The sequence below is a fragment of the Balaenoptera physalus genome (assembly GCF_965194825.1).
Source record: "Balaenoptera physalus genome assembly, chromosome: 7".
NCBI lineage: Eukaryota > Metazoa > Chordata > Mammalia > Artiodactyla > Balaenopteridae > Balaenoptera > Balaenoptera physalus.
In genome coordinates this window covers 107,869,481-107,886,506 of record NC_138886.1, presented here as the reverse complement: position 1 = coordinate 107,886,506, position 17,026 = coordinate 107,869,481, and the positions used below count along the sequence as shown (strand labels likewise).

Here is a 17,026-nt window from a genome sequence, read left to right as displayed (position 1 = left end):
CCCCCAGAGCCAAACATGGCAACCCTCACCCTGGGGACCTCAGGGCCCACCAGAGCCGGCTTCTCCCATCTCCCTCTGGTCTCCACTTTACTCTCTGTCAGGCTGGCCTGTTTCCAGGGGAGGCCACCTGGAGGCACAGCTGTAACTTGCCTGCCTCAGGTGTGAGTCATTCCCTCCAAGTTCTGTCTGCAAGGTGTGCCCTCACCATACCTCTCGCCTACCTATGCCCTGGACCAGCCCGCCTCCAGCGCAGCTACGTCCCCTGTCCCTGGCCTCCCACACCCTCTGTCCTCGGTGTGTGTAAGCCACTCTCCACTAACAAGTTCCAGGCCAGCTCGTGTGGCCTCTTTGCCTGATGCACCTGTTCTGCCTCCCCAACTAGACTGGAAGTCCCTGAGGGAACAGGAAGCTTCAGGTAGGGCAGGCACCACTGGCGGGGGGTGGGGTGGAGGCGTGGGGTGCCTCAAATGCCAGGTCTGCCTCTTCCCAGCTGTGTGACCTCGGGCAATTTCCTCAGCCCCTCTGGGTCTCAGTTTCCCCTGTGTAAACTGGGGATGACGCACAGCTCACCCTCCCGTTGTACACACTGCCCTCCTTTTAAAGCTCCCCATTCCTCAGAGGGCAGGGTGGGTTTTGTTTGGTTTGTTGCTCCATTCCTGGAGTGTTCCATGATATTTTGTTGAAGGGATATTGTTTGAATGATCAAATGGATTAATTTCCCTTTCCTTGCCGCCCATCCCCATCCTGCCAGTTTGTAACAGGGACTCAGTTTTGCACCTCCTTCTGCTCAGACTCTGCCTTGGAGAGTCTCTAGAAAGATCTGCAGGTTCATCGGCAGGATTTCTGCTCTGTGGGTTGTGCAGTCACAAAATTCACAACAAAGTCAGCCGACCGCAGGGCATGTCCCTGTGGAACAGAAGGGCATACTGTTCTGCCCTTAGCAACTCTGTGGCCAAGTCACTCACCTAACTGGGGTGAGCATCCGCAGTGACCTAAGGTCCCTTCTGGCTCTGACCACCCCCCGCCCCTCCCACCTCATGCCAAGTCAAGGCAGAGAAGGGGTCATGTACAGGCAGGGCGTAGGGTTGATTTGCTGCAGAGGCTCCAGGGCCCCGCCAAAGAGAGGGTGTGGATTTGGTTTCTGCCCTAAGGAAAGGAAGTCTCAACCCTGAGGTCCTTTCTGAGGGCATCAGGCAACTCGAAGAAGCTGAGATGGGGGATCAGGAACAGGCTATCAGGTTCGTGAGGAACGGCCACTTCCATGGCATAGGCTGGGCCTGCCAACCTAGCAACAGACCATGGTGAGGACTGGGGTGGATGGCGAAGTGAAAGCAGGTCTTGTTCTTCAAGCTGCTGTTTAACCAGCAGTGGAGCCTGGGCCGCACCCGGGCACGAGGAGCCTGCCAGGGACCGGCCATAGCCCTGTCACTCACAGGCCTCTCCCACCTGTCCTGACAGTTAGCCACCACCGCCTCTTTCCACCCACCTGGGGTGCGGGTGCCCTAAGTGACAGGCCTAGATGACAGGATTGCCAGGAAGAATGTAAGAGAGGCCCAGCCCAGGGCCACCCCAGGGACCTCATGCATGACCTTCCTTCTCCAGGGCCTCTGGACAAGGACTGCATGGGCATTTGGTAGACTGTGCAGAGAGGCAGCAATAGTCATCAGACCTGACTTCAGGTCTATAATGATGTGACCCAACTTAATTTCTCTGCCTCAGTCTCTCCTCCTGTAAAATGGACTCATAACCTGCCTGTTGGGATGCTTACATCAGATAACATGTGGGTAACACCTTATGCCCCGCTCATCTCCCAGCAGTGGCCAAGGAATGGAGCTTTTCTTCCCAGCCAGGACCAGACTATGCCCCTACAGGAACCACCAAGCCCCAGAAGAGTCGCCTTGGCTAGCTGTGCCCCACCACTCCCAGCTTCTTGCAATCGATTGCTCAAAAACCCGAGCCCAAAAAAAGAAAGTCAACAAACATATGAGAACTTCAGTGTGGAAATGGAGCACACAGAAGGAAAACATTAGGAGCAGAACAAACAGAAATGTCATTTAGTTCAGCAACCCCATGGCAGCTCCAGAACCAAACAGCCCGCAAACAAGGCCACATTCAGCTCCCATCTCTGGTTTCTCCCCACAGTCAGGCCTTGCCCTCATCCCTGTGACGTTAGTTCTTCTCTCAGCACTGCTTGCCAGACAGCTGCCCAACCCTTGGGGCTGCCCAATCGTGCCTGAGACCTGAGATCTTGAGAGATAATAATGGTTCTTTTGCAGCCTCCCCTTAAACACACACACACACACACACACACACACACACACTCACTCACTCATTCACATCCTACCTGATTCCCTATGGCAGAAAGAATTCCCATAACCCTAAGCAGGTGGAGCCCTCTCCCACCCCAAAAGAAAAGGACAGGAAGGCAAGGTCCCTGATAGCCAGATTTATTTTACATTCCCTTCCACAGGGGACTTGGGGGTTGGGGGCCGCTGGGCAGGCAGGAGGACAGCACACATCACGCTCCCTGGAATACATCTGGGACAGGCCAGTCCTCGGAGGCCCCACCCTTCCTGGGCGCTACAGCAGCAGGAGGATAAGCACGACCGAGCCCAGGGCTTGGCAGCCTGTGGGAAGAGGGAGCCTTTGGGCAAGACCTCTTGCCAGGCCTCGAATGCTAAGGAAGTGCTGCGTCCATCCCCCATCTCACTCCCAGGCCCAGCTGGAGGCAGGAAGGCAAAGGGGATGGCAGGAAAGCTGGAGTGAAAGGGGAGGAATCCCTTCCAGGCAAAGATGGCCTTTGGTCTCTATTAGGTTAGGAAGCTGGTCCTTGTTAGAGGAACCCCATGGGGGTGAAGCTGGGAGCCGGCCCCTGTTAGAGGAAACGCCATAGCAGGGTGGGGTGGTGGACACGGGGGTCTGGTCTCAATAAGGCCTGGAAATAGTCTCCACTTCAAAGCAGACCTCTATATTTGGGGAGTGGGGTAGGGGAGGATATAAAAGGGCTGTTAGAGGAATGCTTGTGAGTTGTGGGTGGGAATCAGTCCAGGGGGCTTCAAGGGAGGTTCCGTGGGAAAGGCCGCTGAGGTTGTCTGCAGATGCCAGCGGCTCAGGTCCTGCGGGAGGAGGATGGGGGGGCGTCCTCTCTCCCGCCCATAAGGGTTCTGCTCCCCATCCCATCCTGGCTGGGCTCTGAGTTGCCACGGAGATCACTCACACCGGGGCTACATAATTTCCAGGGAATGTCCCAAATTTCTGGGTCCTCCGGGAGACACCTGAAATAGGAAAGACAGAAAGAGCATTCCCCACGTTTTAAAAGAGGAATGGGGTTTGGGGGGAGTGAGAGCCCTGCCCTCTGCTGGCAGTGTCCAGAACTGCAGGCGGAGTCCCGGTCCCAGGGAGGATTTGTTTTTTCTCACTCCTGCCCCCTAGAGGCAGAAGCTTAGATGGGACAAGCCACACTTCATGATTTCGATAATGATGGACGAAATCTGAGCACTCAACAACTGTGTACAACTCTGCACACAGCACTGAATAACCCCACCCGTCCTTGGGAAAGCAAGGACACAGGAGGATGAATCACAGAACATAAGTCAGGAGGAATCTCACTGGTCTAGTATGACACCCTAATTTTAGAGATGGGGCAGGTAAGGCCACATGAATTCCCCCAAAGCATTCAGCTGCTTAGAGGCAAAGGCGGGACTAAAATCCAGGCCTCTGTCTGCTACAACCCCAAAGAAACCTGTGTGCTGGGGTAGAGGAGGGGAAATGCTAGAAGACACAGGAATATAAACTGAAATTAAAGTTCTGGACCTTCCCTTCCAGGCAGGCAGACATTCCAGCCTGACTCTCTTCTGAGCAGCCCAGGCCCATCTTGCCCGCAGGCCTTGCTGATACTCCTCCCCTGCCCGGAGTGCCTCCCCTCTCCTCTCTCCTCCCCAAATCCTTCCCCTGTTCCCCTACTTCCTCCAGAAAGCCTTCCCTGACCTGCACTGTCCAAAATGATACCCACTAGCCACATGTGGCTGCCGAGCACTTGAAATGTGCCAGTGTGACCGAGAAACCGAACATTCTAAACCTCTCCTCTAAAAGCACTTGTGGCTTATTCCACGAAAGTGGTGCTTTTTCCTCTTGTCTTTATTAGGAGTTGTAAAAAAAAATGCAGAAGTAGACGTGTACAGAGTAAAATTAGAATGTGCCCCGAAGCCCACCCATCCAAGGAAGGACTGTTAACAAGGTGGTGCTTCATAATTACCGGTGTGTCCGAAGCTTAGTCAGCAATGAGGTGCTGGGATTCAGATGAGAAAGGGTGGGCTGCCAGGTCAAGGGACCACCCCTGTGGCCACCGCTCCTCAGGCAGCCAGCCCTCCAACCCCTCAGGCCCTGCAGCCTGCTGAGTGGGAGCTTCAGCAGGATGTTCACTCCTCTGAAGCTGAGGCCTGGACAGGGCCTGCCCACTCTGGGAAAAAGCCTGCTGGGTTGGTCACCTTGAACCAGGCCAAGGCCAACCTGAGGCTTCCTGCTTTAGTCCTTTGCCTGAGCTGCCCTTGGGCCAGCCCCGAAAGCCGGGATCTTTCTCCTCTCTCTCCTCTTGGGGGTGGGGGGAGCTAGCTGCTAGCTGGGGGTGGGGATACACAGGTGTGAGACTTGCTCCTTTCCGTCGGGGGCTTAGTGTCTCAGGAGATAAGACCCTTCCCCTGCGAGGACTGCTCCAGAGACAGAGGTGTATCATGGAAGGAACAGGGGCCTGGGGGTTGGGAACCCTGCTGCCCTGAGTCCAGCTGGCTTCGCCAATGACCCTGAGCTGGTCTGCTTTCCTCCCAGGTCTCACCCCTCTTCAGGGAATGAAGGCAGGCAACAGAAGTGCTGGCTTTGGGGAAGCAGCCAGTGCCCGGCCGGAAGGGTGGGGGATGGTCAGTCCGTGAACCTTTGCTGAACCAGCACTGGCCGCCAGTAGCAGCCACCCAAATCCCCCCAGGGACCCTGAGATACCCTTTCTGAACTGCCCAAAGCCCATCCCCCACAGGACCCAAAGATACCCCTTCTGGCCTGTCCCCCAACGCATCCCCCTAGAACCCTGAGATACACCTGCCCCCAGCCCACATACCTACAAACCAGCCGTCGTCACACTGCTGCATGACATCCACCCAATCCCCCTCCCGCAGCTCCAGCTCATCCTCATTCTGGGGCCTGTACTGGTACATCGCCCGGTACCTGCAGGAAACATCGCCATGGCAACCACCAGAGCCCTCGCCCCTTCCCCAGACCAGGCCTGGAGTGTCTTAAAAACCAAGGTAGCCACATCCTCTGAATTTCCCAGCGTCCCTCCATGCTTCTATTAGCCCCTGGCCCAGTTGCAGGGATGGCGACTGTGTCTGGCTTTAGCGCATTCTTCCCCAGGCCTGCTCCCCGCTCTCCAAGCCCTCATCACCCAAACCCCACCTCCTCTGAGTTCCCAGTGCCTTCAAATCTGTCCTACCAGTTCCCACACTTTGCGCACACACGCGCTGAACTCAGGGCTGGAAACCCAGTGAGGAGACGGAGGCCAGGGGGCCCAGTGTGGGAGGCTTGCTTTAAGGCCCAGGGCTGGCAGGGACAGGTCAGGAACACCGCAGACAAGCGCCCTCCTGCCCCCGCACCGCCCCCCCCCCCCACCAAAATCACTCATAAGCACTATAATGACAAGCACTCTTTCGCAGGAATTTACCAACTCCATCCTGGGATGGGGGCAGGAGCGGGTTAGGGCGTCCGTGTGCTCAACACTCCTTGCGGGGTAGCCCCCCCCACCCTGACCAAGCACCCCAGACAGTACTCACAGAGTCCAGTGTATCTGAGTGGTGTTGGGGGATGAGGTCCCCAGCTCCAGGGGACGGCTGGAGCCTCCAGGATGGGACAGAGCTGACCCAGGGGTGCTGAGACTCTGGGGTCCACAGGAAGGCAGGCGGGCACATGCAAGCATGAAGGAGGAGAAGTGAACGGGCCTGCCCACCTCACCAGGAGCAGCTTCCCATGATGCCTCATCTTATCTCGCAATCCCCACAGCACAGGGAGATCTGTCTGACTGTTTCACTTCACAAGTGCTGGGAAGTTGGGTCCAGGTAGGGTAGATGGCTGATTTGAACATGTGCACGGACAAAGCCAGGAGTGGGAGAAGTCCTGTGCGCTGGCTCTGTTTGCCCATAACAGTTTGCTGAGTGAGTGGATGAACCCAGGAGCAGATGCACTTGTCTGTGGGCTATGTCAGCATGAGGACCAATGGCTATCACTTACCCATCAGCTACTACCTACCAACTACCCTCTGCACCTCTGCAGTGGGGATTACTATCCCCATTCTACAGGCAAGGAAACCCAGAACCAGAGAGGGCAAGTCATCTGCCCAAGGTCACACAGCAGGTGAATGGCAGACCCCCGACTCATGGCACACCCTGTCCCAGAGGCTGATATAGGGAAATCCCAAGAGTGGATTCTGGAAGGTCAGGAGGTTGGTGCTGGCTTTGGGTCCTACCTAGAAACTCCTGCCTCCCTGGGCTGCAGCTCAAGGACAGAACCAAGGGTCTGAGGTCCTCAAGGCCAGGATGGGGCTGCAACACAAGGTTCTGCCCAGTCACCCCACTAGTCTGTCCTGAGCAGTCTGGGCGGGATTCCGAAGCACAGACCATCCCAGGAATGGGGGATACAGTATGCGGAGCAGGGCTCAGCTCTCCGGCCTGAGGCAGGTCACCTTACCTGGGTCTGGGGTCTGGGCTCCTGGGTGGGGAAGGAGAAGCCAGTGCGGCGGGGGGAGGTCCGGCCCCCCCAGTCGGTGGGGTCAAATGGGCTGCGCGGCATTAATGGGGAGCTGGGGTGATGGGCCAGGCCGGCACTGGTCAGGCGGGGAGACGCAGGGAGCTGGGGGCTGTCGTCGCAGACCCGAAGCCGGGGCTCCCGGGTCACCTGCACGTAGCTGGCAGGGAAGATGCCCTGGCGCCCGGTGCCTGAGATGCGGCCCTCGTACCAGTGCTCGTTCACCTTGCGGATCAGGCAGATGCGCTCCCCCTGGTCACAGAGAGGGAGTTAGTATCTTCAGGGCCCTCTCGGGTGCCACGTACCCGAGGGAGCCTACGTGGGACAGTGTTATTTAAACCTAACACCTTGCACGAAGGGATCAGGCTCAGAGGGTGTCAGCAGGTTATACAGAGGTCACACAACTCAATGCCAGGCTGGTAAGAAGCACCGGGCAGGCATTAGCCACCACTGCCGTGACTGGGTCCTTCCTTGCCTCCGCCCTGGGTGATCCGGTCACCACCGCATCAGAAAACAAACTCTCTGAGGGCAGCTGGTGCGTCCTCACGCCCCCATGCTGACTAGTGTTAGTGGGGCTGACCTGGGAAGGATGGTCTCTGGCCTCCACCTGCCCCCACCTCTCTCCATCCAGCCACCTCCTTCCCTCTCTCTCCCTGGGCCAGCTCTTCTGGGGAAACATTCGCTAGTGGCAGTCATGGCCTCTGCCCCCAAAATCAACCAAGGGAGACCAGTTCCCTGCTTTCCAGGACAACATTTTTCAAGCTTTCTGAACTATGATCTATAGTAAAAAATATGTCGTAATAACAATTCAGTACACACACAAACATATATACATAACTGTCTAAAAGTTTGTAAAACACCTTTCTACATGCAAGGCATTCTAAGATTTCCATTCTATTAAACATGCTGAGGAAATTCCCTGGCAGTCCAGTGGTTAGGACTCGATGCTCTCACTGCCATGGGCCCGGGTTCAATCCCTGGTTGGGGAACTAAGATCCCGCAAGCTGTGAGGATCTCGCCACCAAAAAAAAAAAAAAAAAAAAACTGACTGTGATCCTCACAGCCTATCAAACTGCAATTTGAACAAAGCACAACTACTCTAGAAGTTTTGAACATTTTAAAAAATGGGCAAAATTAAGGGAAATATATCCAAAGAGACTGAGGAAAAAAATCTGACATACTACTGAAGATGGGTACACCTGATATTTTTTTTAAATGTTTTTACTGCACATATTTACCTGTGTCCTCACTTGCCCCTGCCCTGCACCCCCACTCCCCGCCTGGCCGCACCTTTCGGAAGGAAAGCTCCACCTCCAGATCCCCCTTGAAGTTGTACTGGGCCACGGCTTCTCCATACTCTAGCACCTGGTAGGTCGGAGGCTTGATGGGCTTGGGGATCTCATCTGCAGGCAGCACCTGTAGGAAGAAAGGGCATGAGAAAGAGTCACCTTGGGCATCAACTGGGCACAGACCTGGGGCTCCTGGGAGGGTGAGGCAATATGGGTAAGATCTGTCCCCAGACCAGAGAGGAGACAGACACCAGACACAAGACTGCGGGTGGCCAGGGGTGAACACAGGCAAGGGGGTGGTCAGTCCCAGAATGCTCCTGGAAGAAGAATTTCCATCAGAGGTATGTGGAGTGGGCATTATTAGAGTGGACCACAGCAGTGCAAATAGGAGAGAGTGTAAATTGGAGCACAGAAGGACATGAGGAGTTCCAAGGAGCAGGGAACTCCTGGTTACCTAAAAGTGAGGATCTACCATTTCACTGCTGCTGAGAACCAAGTGTCCCTCCTCCTCCTCCTCCTCCCCTTCTACCCCACCAGGCGCCCTGAGTTCCCACGCTCTCTCTGCTTCACCCTACCCAGAAAATCAAGATACTAATAAACTAGTTCCTACTAAGATGTAAATGATTGATGACATAGAATACTATATATACTTTGTGGAACTTCAGGATCAGGGACATCGTTCTGAGGATAGGGGAGGACTATTGATGCCTATGAGATGAAGAGCCTGAATTAGATGACCCAATCCACGAGTCAAAAAGGAAGCCACAGAGGAAATGAGAATAGTTTGAGTTGAGTGAAAAAAACAAAATATCAAAATCTGTGGGATGGGGCTTCCCTGGTGGTGCGGTGGTTGAGAATCTGCCTGCCAGTGCAGGGGACGCGGGTTCGAGCCCTGGTCTGGGAGGATCCCACGTGCCGCGGAGCGGCTGGGCCCGTGAGCCACAATTGCTGAGCCTGTGCGTCTGGGGCCTGTGCTCCGCAGCAAGAGGGGCCGCGATGGTGGGAGGCCCGCGCACCGCGATGTAGGAGTGGCCCCCGCTTGCCACGGCTGGAGAGAGCCCTCGCACAGAGGCGAAGACCCAACACAGCCATAAATAAATAAATAAATTTAAAAATTAAAAAAAAAAAATCTGTGGGATGTAGTTAAAACAGTGCTTAGAGGAAAATTTATAGCATTAAATGTTTACATTAGGGGAAAAAGGTTTCAAATCAATAATCTAAACTACCACCCTAAAAAACTAGAAGAAGAACCTAATGCAAGCTGAAGGAAGGAAATAACGAAGTGGCAGAAATCAATGAAACTGAAAACAAAAATAGAGAAAAATCAGTGAAATCAAAAGTTGGTTCTTTGAAAAGATCAATAAAATTAACAAATCTCTAGCCAGAATAAGAAAAGATACAGATTACCAATATCAGGAATGAAAGAAAGGACATCACTCTGCATCTTACTGACATTAAAAGGATAATCAGGGGACTTCCCTGGTGGCACAGTGGTTAAGAATCTGCCTGCCAATGCAGGGGACACAGGTTCGATCCCTGGTCCAGGAAGATCCCACATGCCGCGGAGCAACTAAGCCAGTGTGCCACAACTACAGAGCCTGTGCTTTAGAGCCCACGTGCCACAACTACTGAGCCCACGTGCCACAACTACTGAGCCCACGTGCCACAACTACTGGAGCCCGTGCTCCACAACAAGAGAAGCCACTGCAATGAAGACGGAAGGCAGCCAAAAATAAATTAAAAAAAAAAAAAAAAAGATAATCAGGAAACATTATGAACAACTTTATGCCAATAAAATAGATAATTTAAAATTCCTTAAAAGATGCAAATACCAGAGATAACCTGTAGCCCTATGTCTATCAAATCCAGAACCTGTCTCTGGATTCAGATTCTAGATCTTCTACTTAACGACTTGTCTCTGAACCTTAGCAAGTGCATCTGCAAAAGGGGGATGATTTAACACTTTCCCAGGTTAATGAGGGGAACAAGGGAAGTAATACACATGAAGAAGATGACGCAAGTATATGTGATTTGTGAACTATCACATGATTCGTACTCTTGTCAGTTGCAATTAGAATTCTTCCCAAAGACAGCTTGAGAGAGGTGGATTCTGAGTGGTGAAAGTCGGGGAGGCCCACAGGGCTGGTGGCCTCTGGTACAGGAACTGAGTTGTTTGGTTCTTCCCCCCTGGGCTGGGCTCCACCTTTAGCCCTCATTTAACAAACATTTCCTGAGGGCATGAATGAGGCTGAGACTTGGCCCCTGCCCGGAGCTCACAGTTTTACGTCTTAGGAAACTTGCCAGATGTGAGGGAGCAGCCAGCTCCAGAGAGAGGGGCCCTGGATGCTTAAAGGGGTCTGCACTCCCTGCAAACCCATGCGCCCGCCCAGCCAGGCCCCTGCTTGCTGCTGCCCTGCTCACCTCCACGTAATTGGCAGGGAAGATGCCCAGCCGGCCGTGGTGCTCCCCCTCCAGCCAGTTCCTATCCACCTCCTTGTGGATGTAGACAATGTCACCCTTCCTTAGAGTCAGCTCCCTGAAGGCCAGAGCAAGGACATCCAGCAACCTGAGGTCCTCCGGGTCCTCCTTCCCTTCAGACCCTGCCCAGCGCACCCAGAGTCCCCTCCACCCTCTGGGCGGCCCACTGCAGCTCTGTCCTCCCAGAGACTGGCCCAGAGGGAAGGAGAGGGAAGAGAAGGGCACTTACTTAGGGGACTGTGCCTGGAAGTCAAACTTGAGCCGGGCGGCCTTCCTCTGGGCAGGGGGAGAGGACAGAGGGACTGACCTCAGTCAAGCAGCTGGCAGGTCGCGAAGAGCAGCCACCGGGACCCACCCCAGGCCCTCCTTGCACCCTGACCCTAACGCTCCCACCCCCCCTTACCTTCTTCTCTTCCTTCCTGGCTGGGCTGCCCCCTGGTTCAGAGGCACTAGGGTCTGTGGAGAAGCACTACCTCAGCTTGGGAAGGCCACGTCTGGGGGGCAGGGCTGGGATGGGGTTCTGCTCCCCCTCCCCGCCCAGGACCAGTGGAAGCAGGGGGCTCCATGACCTTCCTGCCCCCTCCCCCGGGGTCCCAGCATATCTGGTGCCTGGGGGTGGTGGTGGGCGTCTGCCTGGGTGAGAACAAGAGCAGGATCTGCTTCTTACCTCGGGTTGAGGAAGGGTAGTCGAAGTCCCTCCGACCTAGGAAGGGGCTTCCTCCGTCCGCCATCCTGTGGGCGCTCAGGGAGGAACCCTGGTAAAGTGCATTCGGGGAACTGGAGCTCCAGGCGGAGGCCGGGCTGCGCGGGGGGCACACGAGTGAGCCACCTGTCTGGAGCTTCACAGCCTACCCCGCTCACCCCTGACCGCCCAGATGTCCCACCCACCCCCTTCTCCCATCTCCCGCCGCCTCCTCCCAAGGCGTCTCCCCAGGTCCCGGGCTCTCAGCAGGATGTCCTACTTCCCGAGCGGTAAAGGCCTGGAAAGGGTGCGGCCCGGGGTGGGGGAAGCGGGAGTGCGCGGCGGGATCCCCTCGCCGCCGCCACCCGAGTCCCGAGCTGGGGGCAGGCTTCCCTCTGCGGGCCAGGGATGGCCCCCCTGGCGGCGAGCTGTGGATCGGGCCCCCGCCGACCACTTTCCGCGCTCCGAGCCCCTCCTCCCGCCGTCAGTGTCCCGGGCTCGCCCCCTCCCCGCGCCACGTCCCCGCCGGCGGCCCTCCCGCCCCGCCCCGCCCCGCCCCGCCCCGCCCCGCTCCGCTCCGCCGCCACTCACCGCGCGGGGGGCCGCGGCTCCCGGGACCGTCGGGGCGCCTGCGAGCTCTGTGCGGGAGACGGGCGCGGTCAGGGCCCGGGACGCCGGTCCCCGACACAGCCGAGGCCGCCGCCTCCGGAAAAGTTTTTGGCTCGTAAGGGAGCGGGAGGGGGAGCGGGAGGGGGAGGGGAGGGGCGGGAGGGGGAGGGGTCCTAGAGTCGCCCGCGCGGGCGGCGGGCTGGGAACTGGAGGAGCGAGGAGCCGGGGGAGGAACCGCGGGTGCGGAAGGGGGAGGGGAGGCCGGGAAATCGGGGCCTGGTTGGGGTTGGGGTCCCAGCGGGCTGAGGTCTAGGGGGCGGGGCTAGGCGGGGCTAGGCGGGGGCGGGGGACGCCTCCGGCTCTCGTACGGCAGGCTGCCGTGGAGTCGGCCTGGGAGGGTTCTTAGGGGTCACTAGGGACAGTGAACGCCCTGCATTTTAGGAAGGAGAGAGCAAACAGGGATGAAGTCTCCCAAGGTCGCGAGTGTGGCTGGAGGCGACGCCTCTCGTCGGCCTGCGCCTCCCACCCAGGCCCGGCAGCCGCGGCTCCGGGTTCCTGCCTCCCCCCAGGAGGGGACTGGGAGGCCGGTACCTTGGGGGACGGCTGCCCGGTCTCAATGGCACGCAGGTCCTTGTCCAGCTCGGCGCTCAGCTTGGCCAGCTCTCTCTCCAGCAGGACCTGGCGGCGGGTTATGGGGATAGACTTGGACAGCGGGGAGGGGCGGGGGGGGGGCAGTGCACCGTGGGGGGCGCTGGTCAAAGGTCAGATGTGCGAAGCCCAGTGGGCAGCGGGACAAAGTACAGGGTGCTTGGGTAAAGGGCAGGCTCAGGGCACAGGGCCAGGCCAGGCTGCCTACCTCTGGGCCTGCCAGGAGGTGCGTCTCAGGGTGTCAGGAGGGCCCTGCCCGCTGACCCAGCTCACCCATCCCCTACTCCCATGGTAATACTTTAGTACTTCCTGATGTGCCTCAGTACCATTTTCTGTTGTGTTACTTCTCTGTTCAAGAGCCTACAGGACTTACTACTTCCTTGCCCATCAAGTCTTCTACAGCCTTCCACAGCCTGGCTTCACTCTACCCAACCTGCTTTCCCTCCCACTGCCCGTCCAGCCGGCTGAGTGTTACACACACACACACACACACACACACACACACACACACACACACAGAGGCCCCTCCAGCCTTTGCGTGTGTCTCCCCCATCCTGAGCCCCTCTCTCTGCCTGTCCTCCAAGCTCCACCTCCAAGAACACTTCCTGACAATTCCAGTCCACACTAATCACTCCCTTCTCAGCTCCTGCTTTGATGAACACACAATTTTCAACACACGTTTACTGAGCGCCTACTGTATGCCAGGCACTGTCCTGGGTGCTGGGGGTATAGAGGTAAACTGTATGGGACTGGAGAGGGTCAGAGCTTTGGGTCCGTGGCCTTTGCCCATGGTCACTGGGACCAACACCACCCATAATCTCCCTCGTTGTTCCCCCAACATGCTGTCTCCCCTCCTGCCCACCTGCCCGCAGCACTCACCTCGATGGGCTGGGGAGGCTTCTCAACAGGGTCATCTACCAGTGGTTTCTTGGGCTAAGAGTGGGACAAGTGAGTCAGAGGGGGTGAACTCGCTCCCCAAATGCACTAGCTGAGGGTGCATCCTATTCCAGAGAACCAGGCCTACACTCACCTTCTTCCCAGTCTCTAGTTCTTGCAGAAACTGGTTCCAAGATTCTTCCGTCCAGACATTGTCTGCTTTCTCCCGGTGTCTGGACACCTGCATAGGGGTGGGTAGGCATCAGCTTGAGTAGAGAGGTACTGGGACACTGGCCAGGCTCAAAAAGCAGGCTTTCAGGCCACTGTCCCACCCCATCAGTGCCCTCCTAAGGATTCTGGGCTCTTCTGGCTGCACAGGCCCCAAGCTGAAAAAAAAGCCTTATCTGTGCTATTGCAGCAGAGGGCCTGGCCAAAGAGTGTGGTGGCGGGAGAAGTGGGGAGCGGGGGGACGGGGGGTGGGGATGGAGGGGGCGGGGAGGGCGGTGGGGGGATGCTGGGCGAGCTACCTGATTTGGGGTCTGGTGCAGGGAAGAGGATGCTCCAGCATTGCGATTGAAGGTGTTTCTAAGAAACTCTTCAGAGACATCCCAGCTTCTTCTAAAAAAAGGGAAGGACATCTCTTCAGTTTCCTTTTAGGGAAACTGAGGCATGCGTGAGCACACAATTCTGGGGAGGGAGCTGCACCCCCTCCCCACCTGCCTCCGGGCTGTGGAAGCAGTGTTAAATAGTAAAACGTTATAAGCTCCGAGTTCGAATCCCAGCTGGCCCCACCACTTAGCTGTGTCACCTTTTGGCAAGTTAATGAATTCTCAGAGTCTCTGATTCGACGCCTATAATATGAGAATGATTCCCACCATCATAAGGGTGTGGTAAAGCTTAGGTGGGGGAACATATGTGAGACACCCAGGAGAAGGGCTGACACACACATCTGCTCCAGGAGTGGCCAGTCCCTTTCCTGCTGGCCTTGGTGGAAAACCTCGCATTTGTATTCTGTCTGGCCCCGTGACTGTGTGTATATATGTTTGTGCAGCTTCGATGAAGCTGGTCGCCATGACTAAGTGCCTTGCACCAGTGCCCAATGGTGTGGGACTACGTCTTAGTCCCAGGAAAACCCAGGACAGGGCAAAGAGCCTGCAGGCCTGACCCTGGAGCTCTGGGCAAGTTACTTCTGATCCGTGGGCCTCAGTTCCCTGGGGTGCTGGATCGGTGATGTCATCTGTCACATTTGCCTTAGTTCCCCTCCAGGGCTTCCTTCTTGGCTGGCTGAAATGTTCCAGCCTCTGCTGAGTTTGAATGTTTCCACCAAGTGGAACCATTGTACCAAGCTTATCGAATGATGGAATGTCTGACAGGAGGGTCAGTATTTGTTGGCTGTAACTATGACTCCATTCTCTATTTTAGAAAGAACATCAGTAATAACACTGATAATGAGAATGGAATACATTGTTCCTAATTTAAGGAAGCTCCAGTCATAATTAAGCCTGTATAATAATAATGTTTGTGGAGACTTGCAATGTACCTTGATCTTCACGACCACCCTCTGATGCCCACTTAACAGATGGGGCTAGTGAGGCGTAGACTGGTTACCTCGGTCAAGGTCACATGGCTAGTGGGAGCACACCGGCTTTAATCCAGAACTCTGGGTCCAAATCTTGACCAAATCTTGTTCAAATCTTAGTCTCTACCTTATCGATGATGCCAAGAGCCACAGCCCAGTTAAGACCATGCTGATGAGGTCACGCCCTCCCCATAAAGGAATCAGAAACTCATTGATTACTCCGTGACAGAGAAGCTCCTGATTCTTAAGGTTGGGCTGAGCTCCTACAGGGCCCTGCAGCCCGGGCTGGGCTCATGTGGTTTGCACAGAGAAAAGGAACTCCGTCCTTGACCTATCTGGAGGGTTCCTCTCTCAGCGGCATCTGGGAGAAAGCTTGGGATCCTCTATGCCCCTTGTTTTCTTCCAGGCTTCAGAGTGGATGGCCACAGGTCCCAGGTCCACGCCTAGTCATGGGCTGCCCCGCTCTCCACCCCATATGATGAGTGGATCTTTGGGGTGATGAGTTCCTGCTGCCAACCACAAAGGCATCACAGGCGGTCCTGACCAGGAATGGTGCAAAGTCCATCCCTGCCCGCCATTCCCCTTTGGCTCTGGTGGGGAGGGGAGGATCTGGAGCAGTGGGGACCCTGAGAAGGGGCGGAGCCATGGAGGGGAGCCAGCCGCCCTGCTCCAAGACTGTGCCAGCTGTGGCCACCAGGGGGCGCCAGTCCCCACAAGGAAGCCAGCGCCCCTCTGCAGCTCCTCCCCACGTTGGCTCACCCGCTCACAGACGACGTCAGGTCTGGCCTGGCAGCAGGTCTTTGCTGGGGCCCTGGATGCCTTGAGTCTGCTGAGGTGTCACAGGAAGAAGCCACTGAAAGTGGGAGAAAACAAGCAGGGGTGGTGGGAGGTGAGAGCTGGGGTTGAGGGCGCCTGGGTGACCCTTGAAGGTTCTGGCCCACACCCACCCGTGCTCCTGGATGGCTGGCGGGAATGGGGGTGATAGTCTGGACCACGAAATATGGGCTTGGGGCCAAGAGCTTTACATTCTTTACTGAACCTTCAAAACATCTCTGGGGTGTTCCCGTTGTACACGTGACGAAACAGAGGCCCAGAGAAATCATGGCCAGGGCTAGGCATTCGCCGGACAGTGAAGCGGAGGCTCTTAATTACCATCTACCAGGGCATTTGGAGCTCGCAGAAATGGGCTGTACAAACTTCTCAAGCTGAGCTCAGCCAACTGGGGAGCCCCAAAGCCAGGTGTGGCTGCAGGGAGGGGCAGACGCAGGCGCCGGGCTGGGGTAGGACACCCGCACCCCCTCACCTTTGGGTGTTTCCTCGAAGGTCCGGTCCAGCTGCAGGTCTGTGGGAGCAGAAAGGACCAGGTCAGGGCTGGGGCAACAAGCGAGGATGGGGAGCCCCATGAGGCTGCCCCAGAGGCTCCCAGCACCACTCCTGCCTAGAGCAGGGGCCAAGGGGCTGAGTCAGAGCCTGAAGAATGTCCCGAGGGAGGGAAGGAATTAGGTTTCTGGGAGGGCTTGAAATGCCTCTGACCGACTTAGGGCCTGAGCGAGCCAATGGGGTCAGTGGCCTCGCCCAAACCCTCCTGCCCTTCCCTCCCGGCGTTCCCACACACCCTCTCCCTGACCTTTGCAGACCTGCCCTCACCAGGTCAGTTTGGGGAATCCCACTTCCCCTTCGCCCTCTTTCCCTTTCTGCACCCTCTTCTAAATGCCTGTCCTTCCCCCTTTGCCCAGACCCACTCCTCAAGGTGCTCAGGACTTTCTGGGGCCTCCTAGGAAAAGCTACTGACCAGCCAACCCACTTGATCCCCTTGGCACGAAGACACACAGTTCCGACCTTAAACGCAAACCAAAACGCCCCTCTCCGGATCCCACACCTTCCTCCAGCTCCTGGAGTTTTCTGCTTTCCTTTGCAGCAAACTGCCGGCCATAAGGAACTCAGTGTCTCCAGTTCCCCTTCCCGATAAGCAGGCTTTCAGCCTGAGCCACCCTCATCTAGGACCCCAGTGACCTCCGCCTTACCAGATCAAAGGGCAGTCCGGCTTGACCATCAACAGCATCTGTCACAGTGGATCACTTC

General features: G+C 56.5%; 1 protein-coding gene and 1 long non-coding RNA gene across 11 annotated transcripts in view; one reads left to right on the top strand and one right to left on the bottom strand.

Annotated features, from left to right (window-relative positions):
• Nucleotides 1-2,431: 2,431 nt before the first annotated feature.
• Nucleotides 2,432-17,026, bottom strand: part of SORBS3 (sorbin and SH3 domain containing 3) — a 24,549-nt gene continuing 9,954 nt past the window's right edge. For 5 of the 10 annotated variants that reach the window (XM_082470657.1, XM_082470658.1, XM_082470660.1 and 2 more), the window contains 16 exons: nucleotides 16,248-16,286; nucleotides 15,704-15,797; nucleotides 13,893-13,983; nucleotides 13,520-13,606; nucleotides 13,369-13,422; nucleotides 12,433-12,519; nucleotides 11,824-11,870; nucleotides 11,218-11,351; nucleotides 10,954-11,006; nucleotides 10,780-10,826; nucleotides 10,494-10,608; nucleotides 8,074-8,199; nucleotides 6,727-7,035; nucleotides 5,817-5,920; nucleotides 5,108-5,214; nucleotides 2,432-3,275 (listed from right to left, as the gene is read on the bottom strand). In XM_082470657.1, coding sequence (XP_082326783.1) covers nucleotides 3,214-3,275; nucleotides 5,108-5,214; nucleotides 5,817-5,920; nucleotides 6,727-7,035; nucleotides 8,074-8,199; nucleotides 10,494-10,608; nucleotides 10,780-10,826; nucleotides 10,954-11,006; nucleotides 11,218-11,351; nucleotides 11,824-11,870; nucleotides 12,433-12,519; nucleotides 13,369-13,422; nucleotides 13,520-13,606; nucleotides 13,893-13,983; nucleotides 15,704-15,797; nucleotides 16,248-16,286 — 1,556 coding nt within the window. In that variant the 3' untranslated portion in view covers nucleotides 2,432-3,213. Of the gene's footprint in view, nucleotides 3,276-5,107; nucleotides 5,215-5,816; nucleotides 5,921-6,505; nucleotides 6,582-6,726; nucleotides 7,036-8,073; nucleotides 8,200-10,493; nucleotides 10,609-10,779; nucleotides 10,827-10,953; nucleotides 11,007-11,217; nucleotides 11,352-11,512; nucleotides 11,686-11,823; nucleotides 11,871-12,432; nucleotides 12,520-13,368; nucleotides 13,423-13,519; nucleotides 13,607-13,892; nucleotides 13,984-15,703; nucleotides 15,798-16,247; nucleotides 16,287-17,026 lie in introns of those variants that run through there. The other 5 variants (XR_014266064.1, XM_082470655.1, XM_082470653.1 and 2 more) reach the window with 5 other exon arrangements.
• The window catches only part of LOC309664825, a 24,761-nt gene continuing 19,579 nt past the window's right edge, over nucleotides 11,845-17,026 (top strand). The window contains exon 1 of the long non-coding RNA XR_014266065.1: nucleotides 11,845-11,956. This is a non-coding gene — a long non-coding RNA (uncharacterized lncRNA). The remainder of the gene's footprint in view (nucleotides 11,957-17,026) is intronic.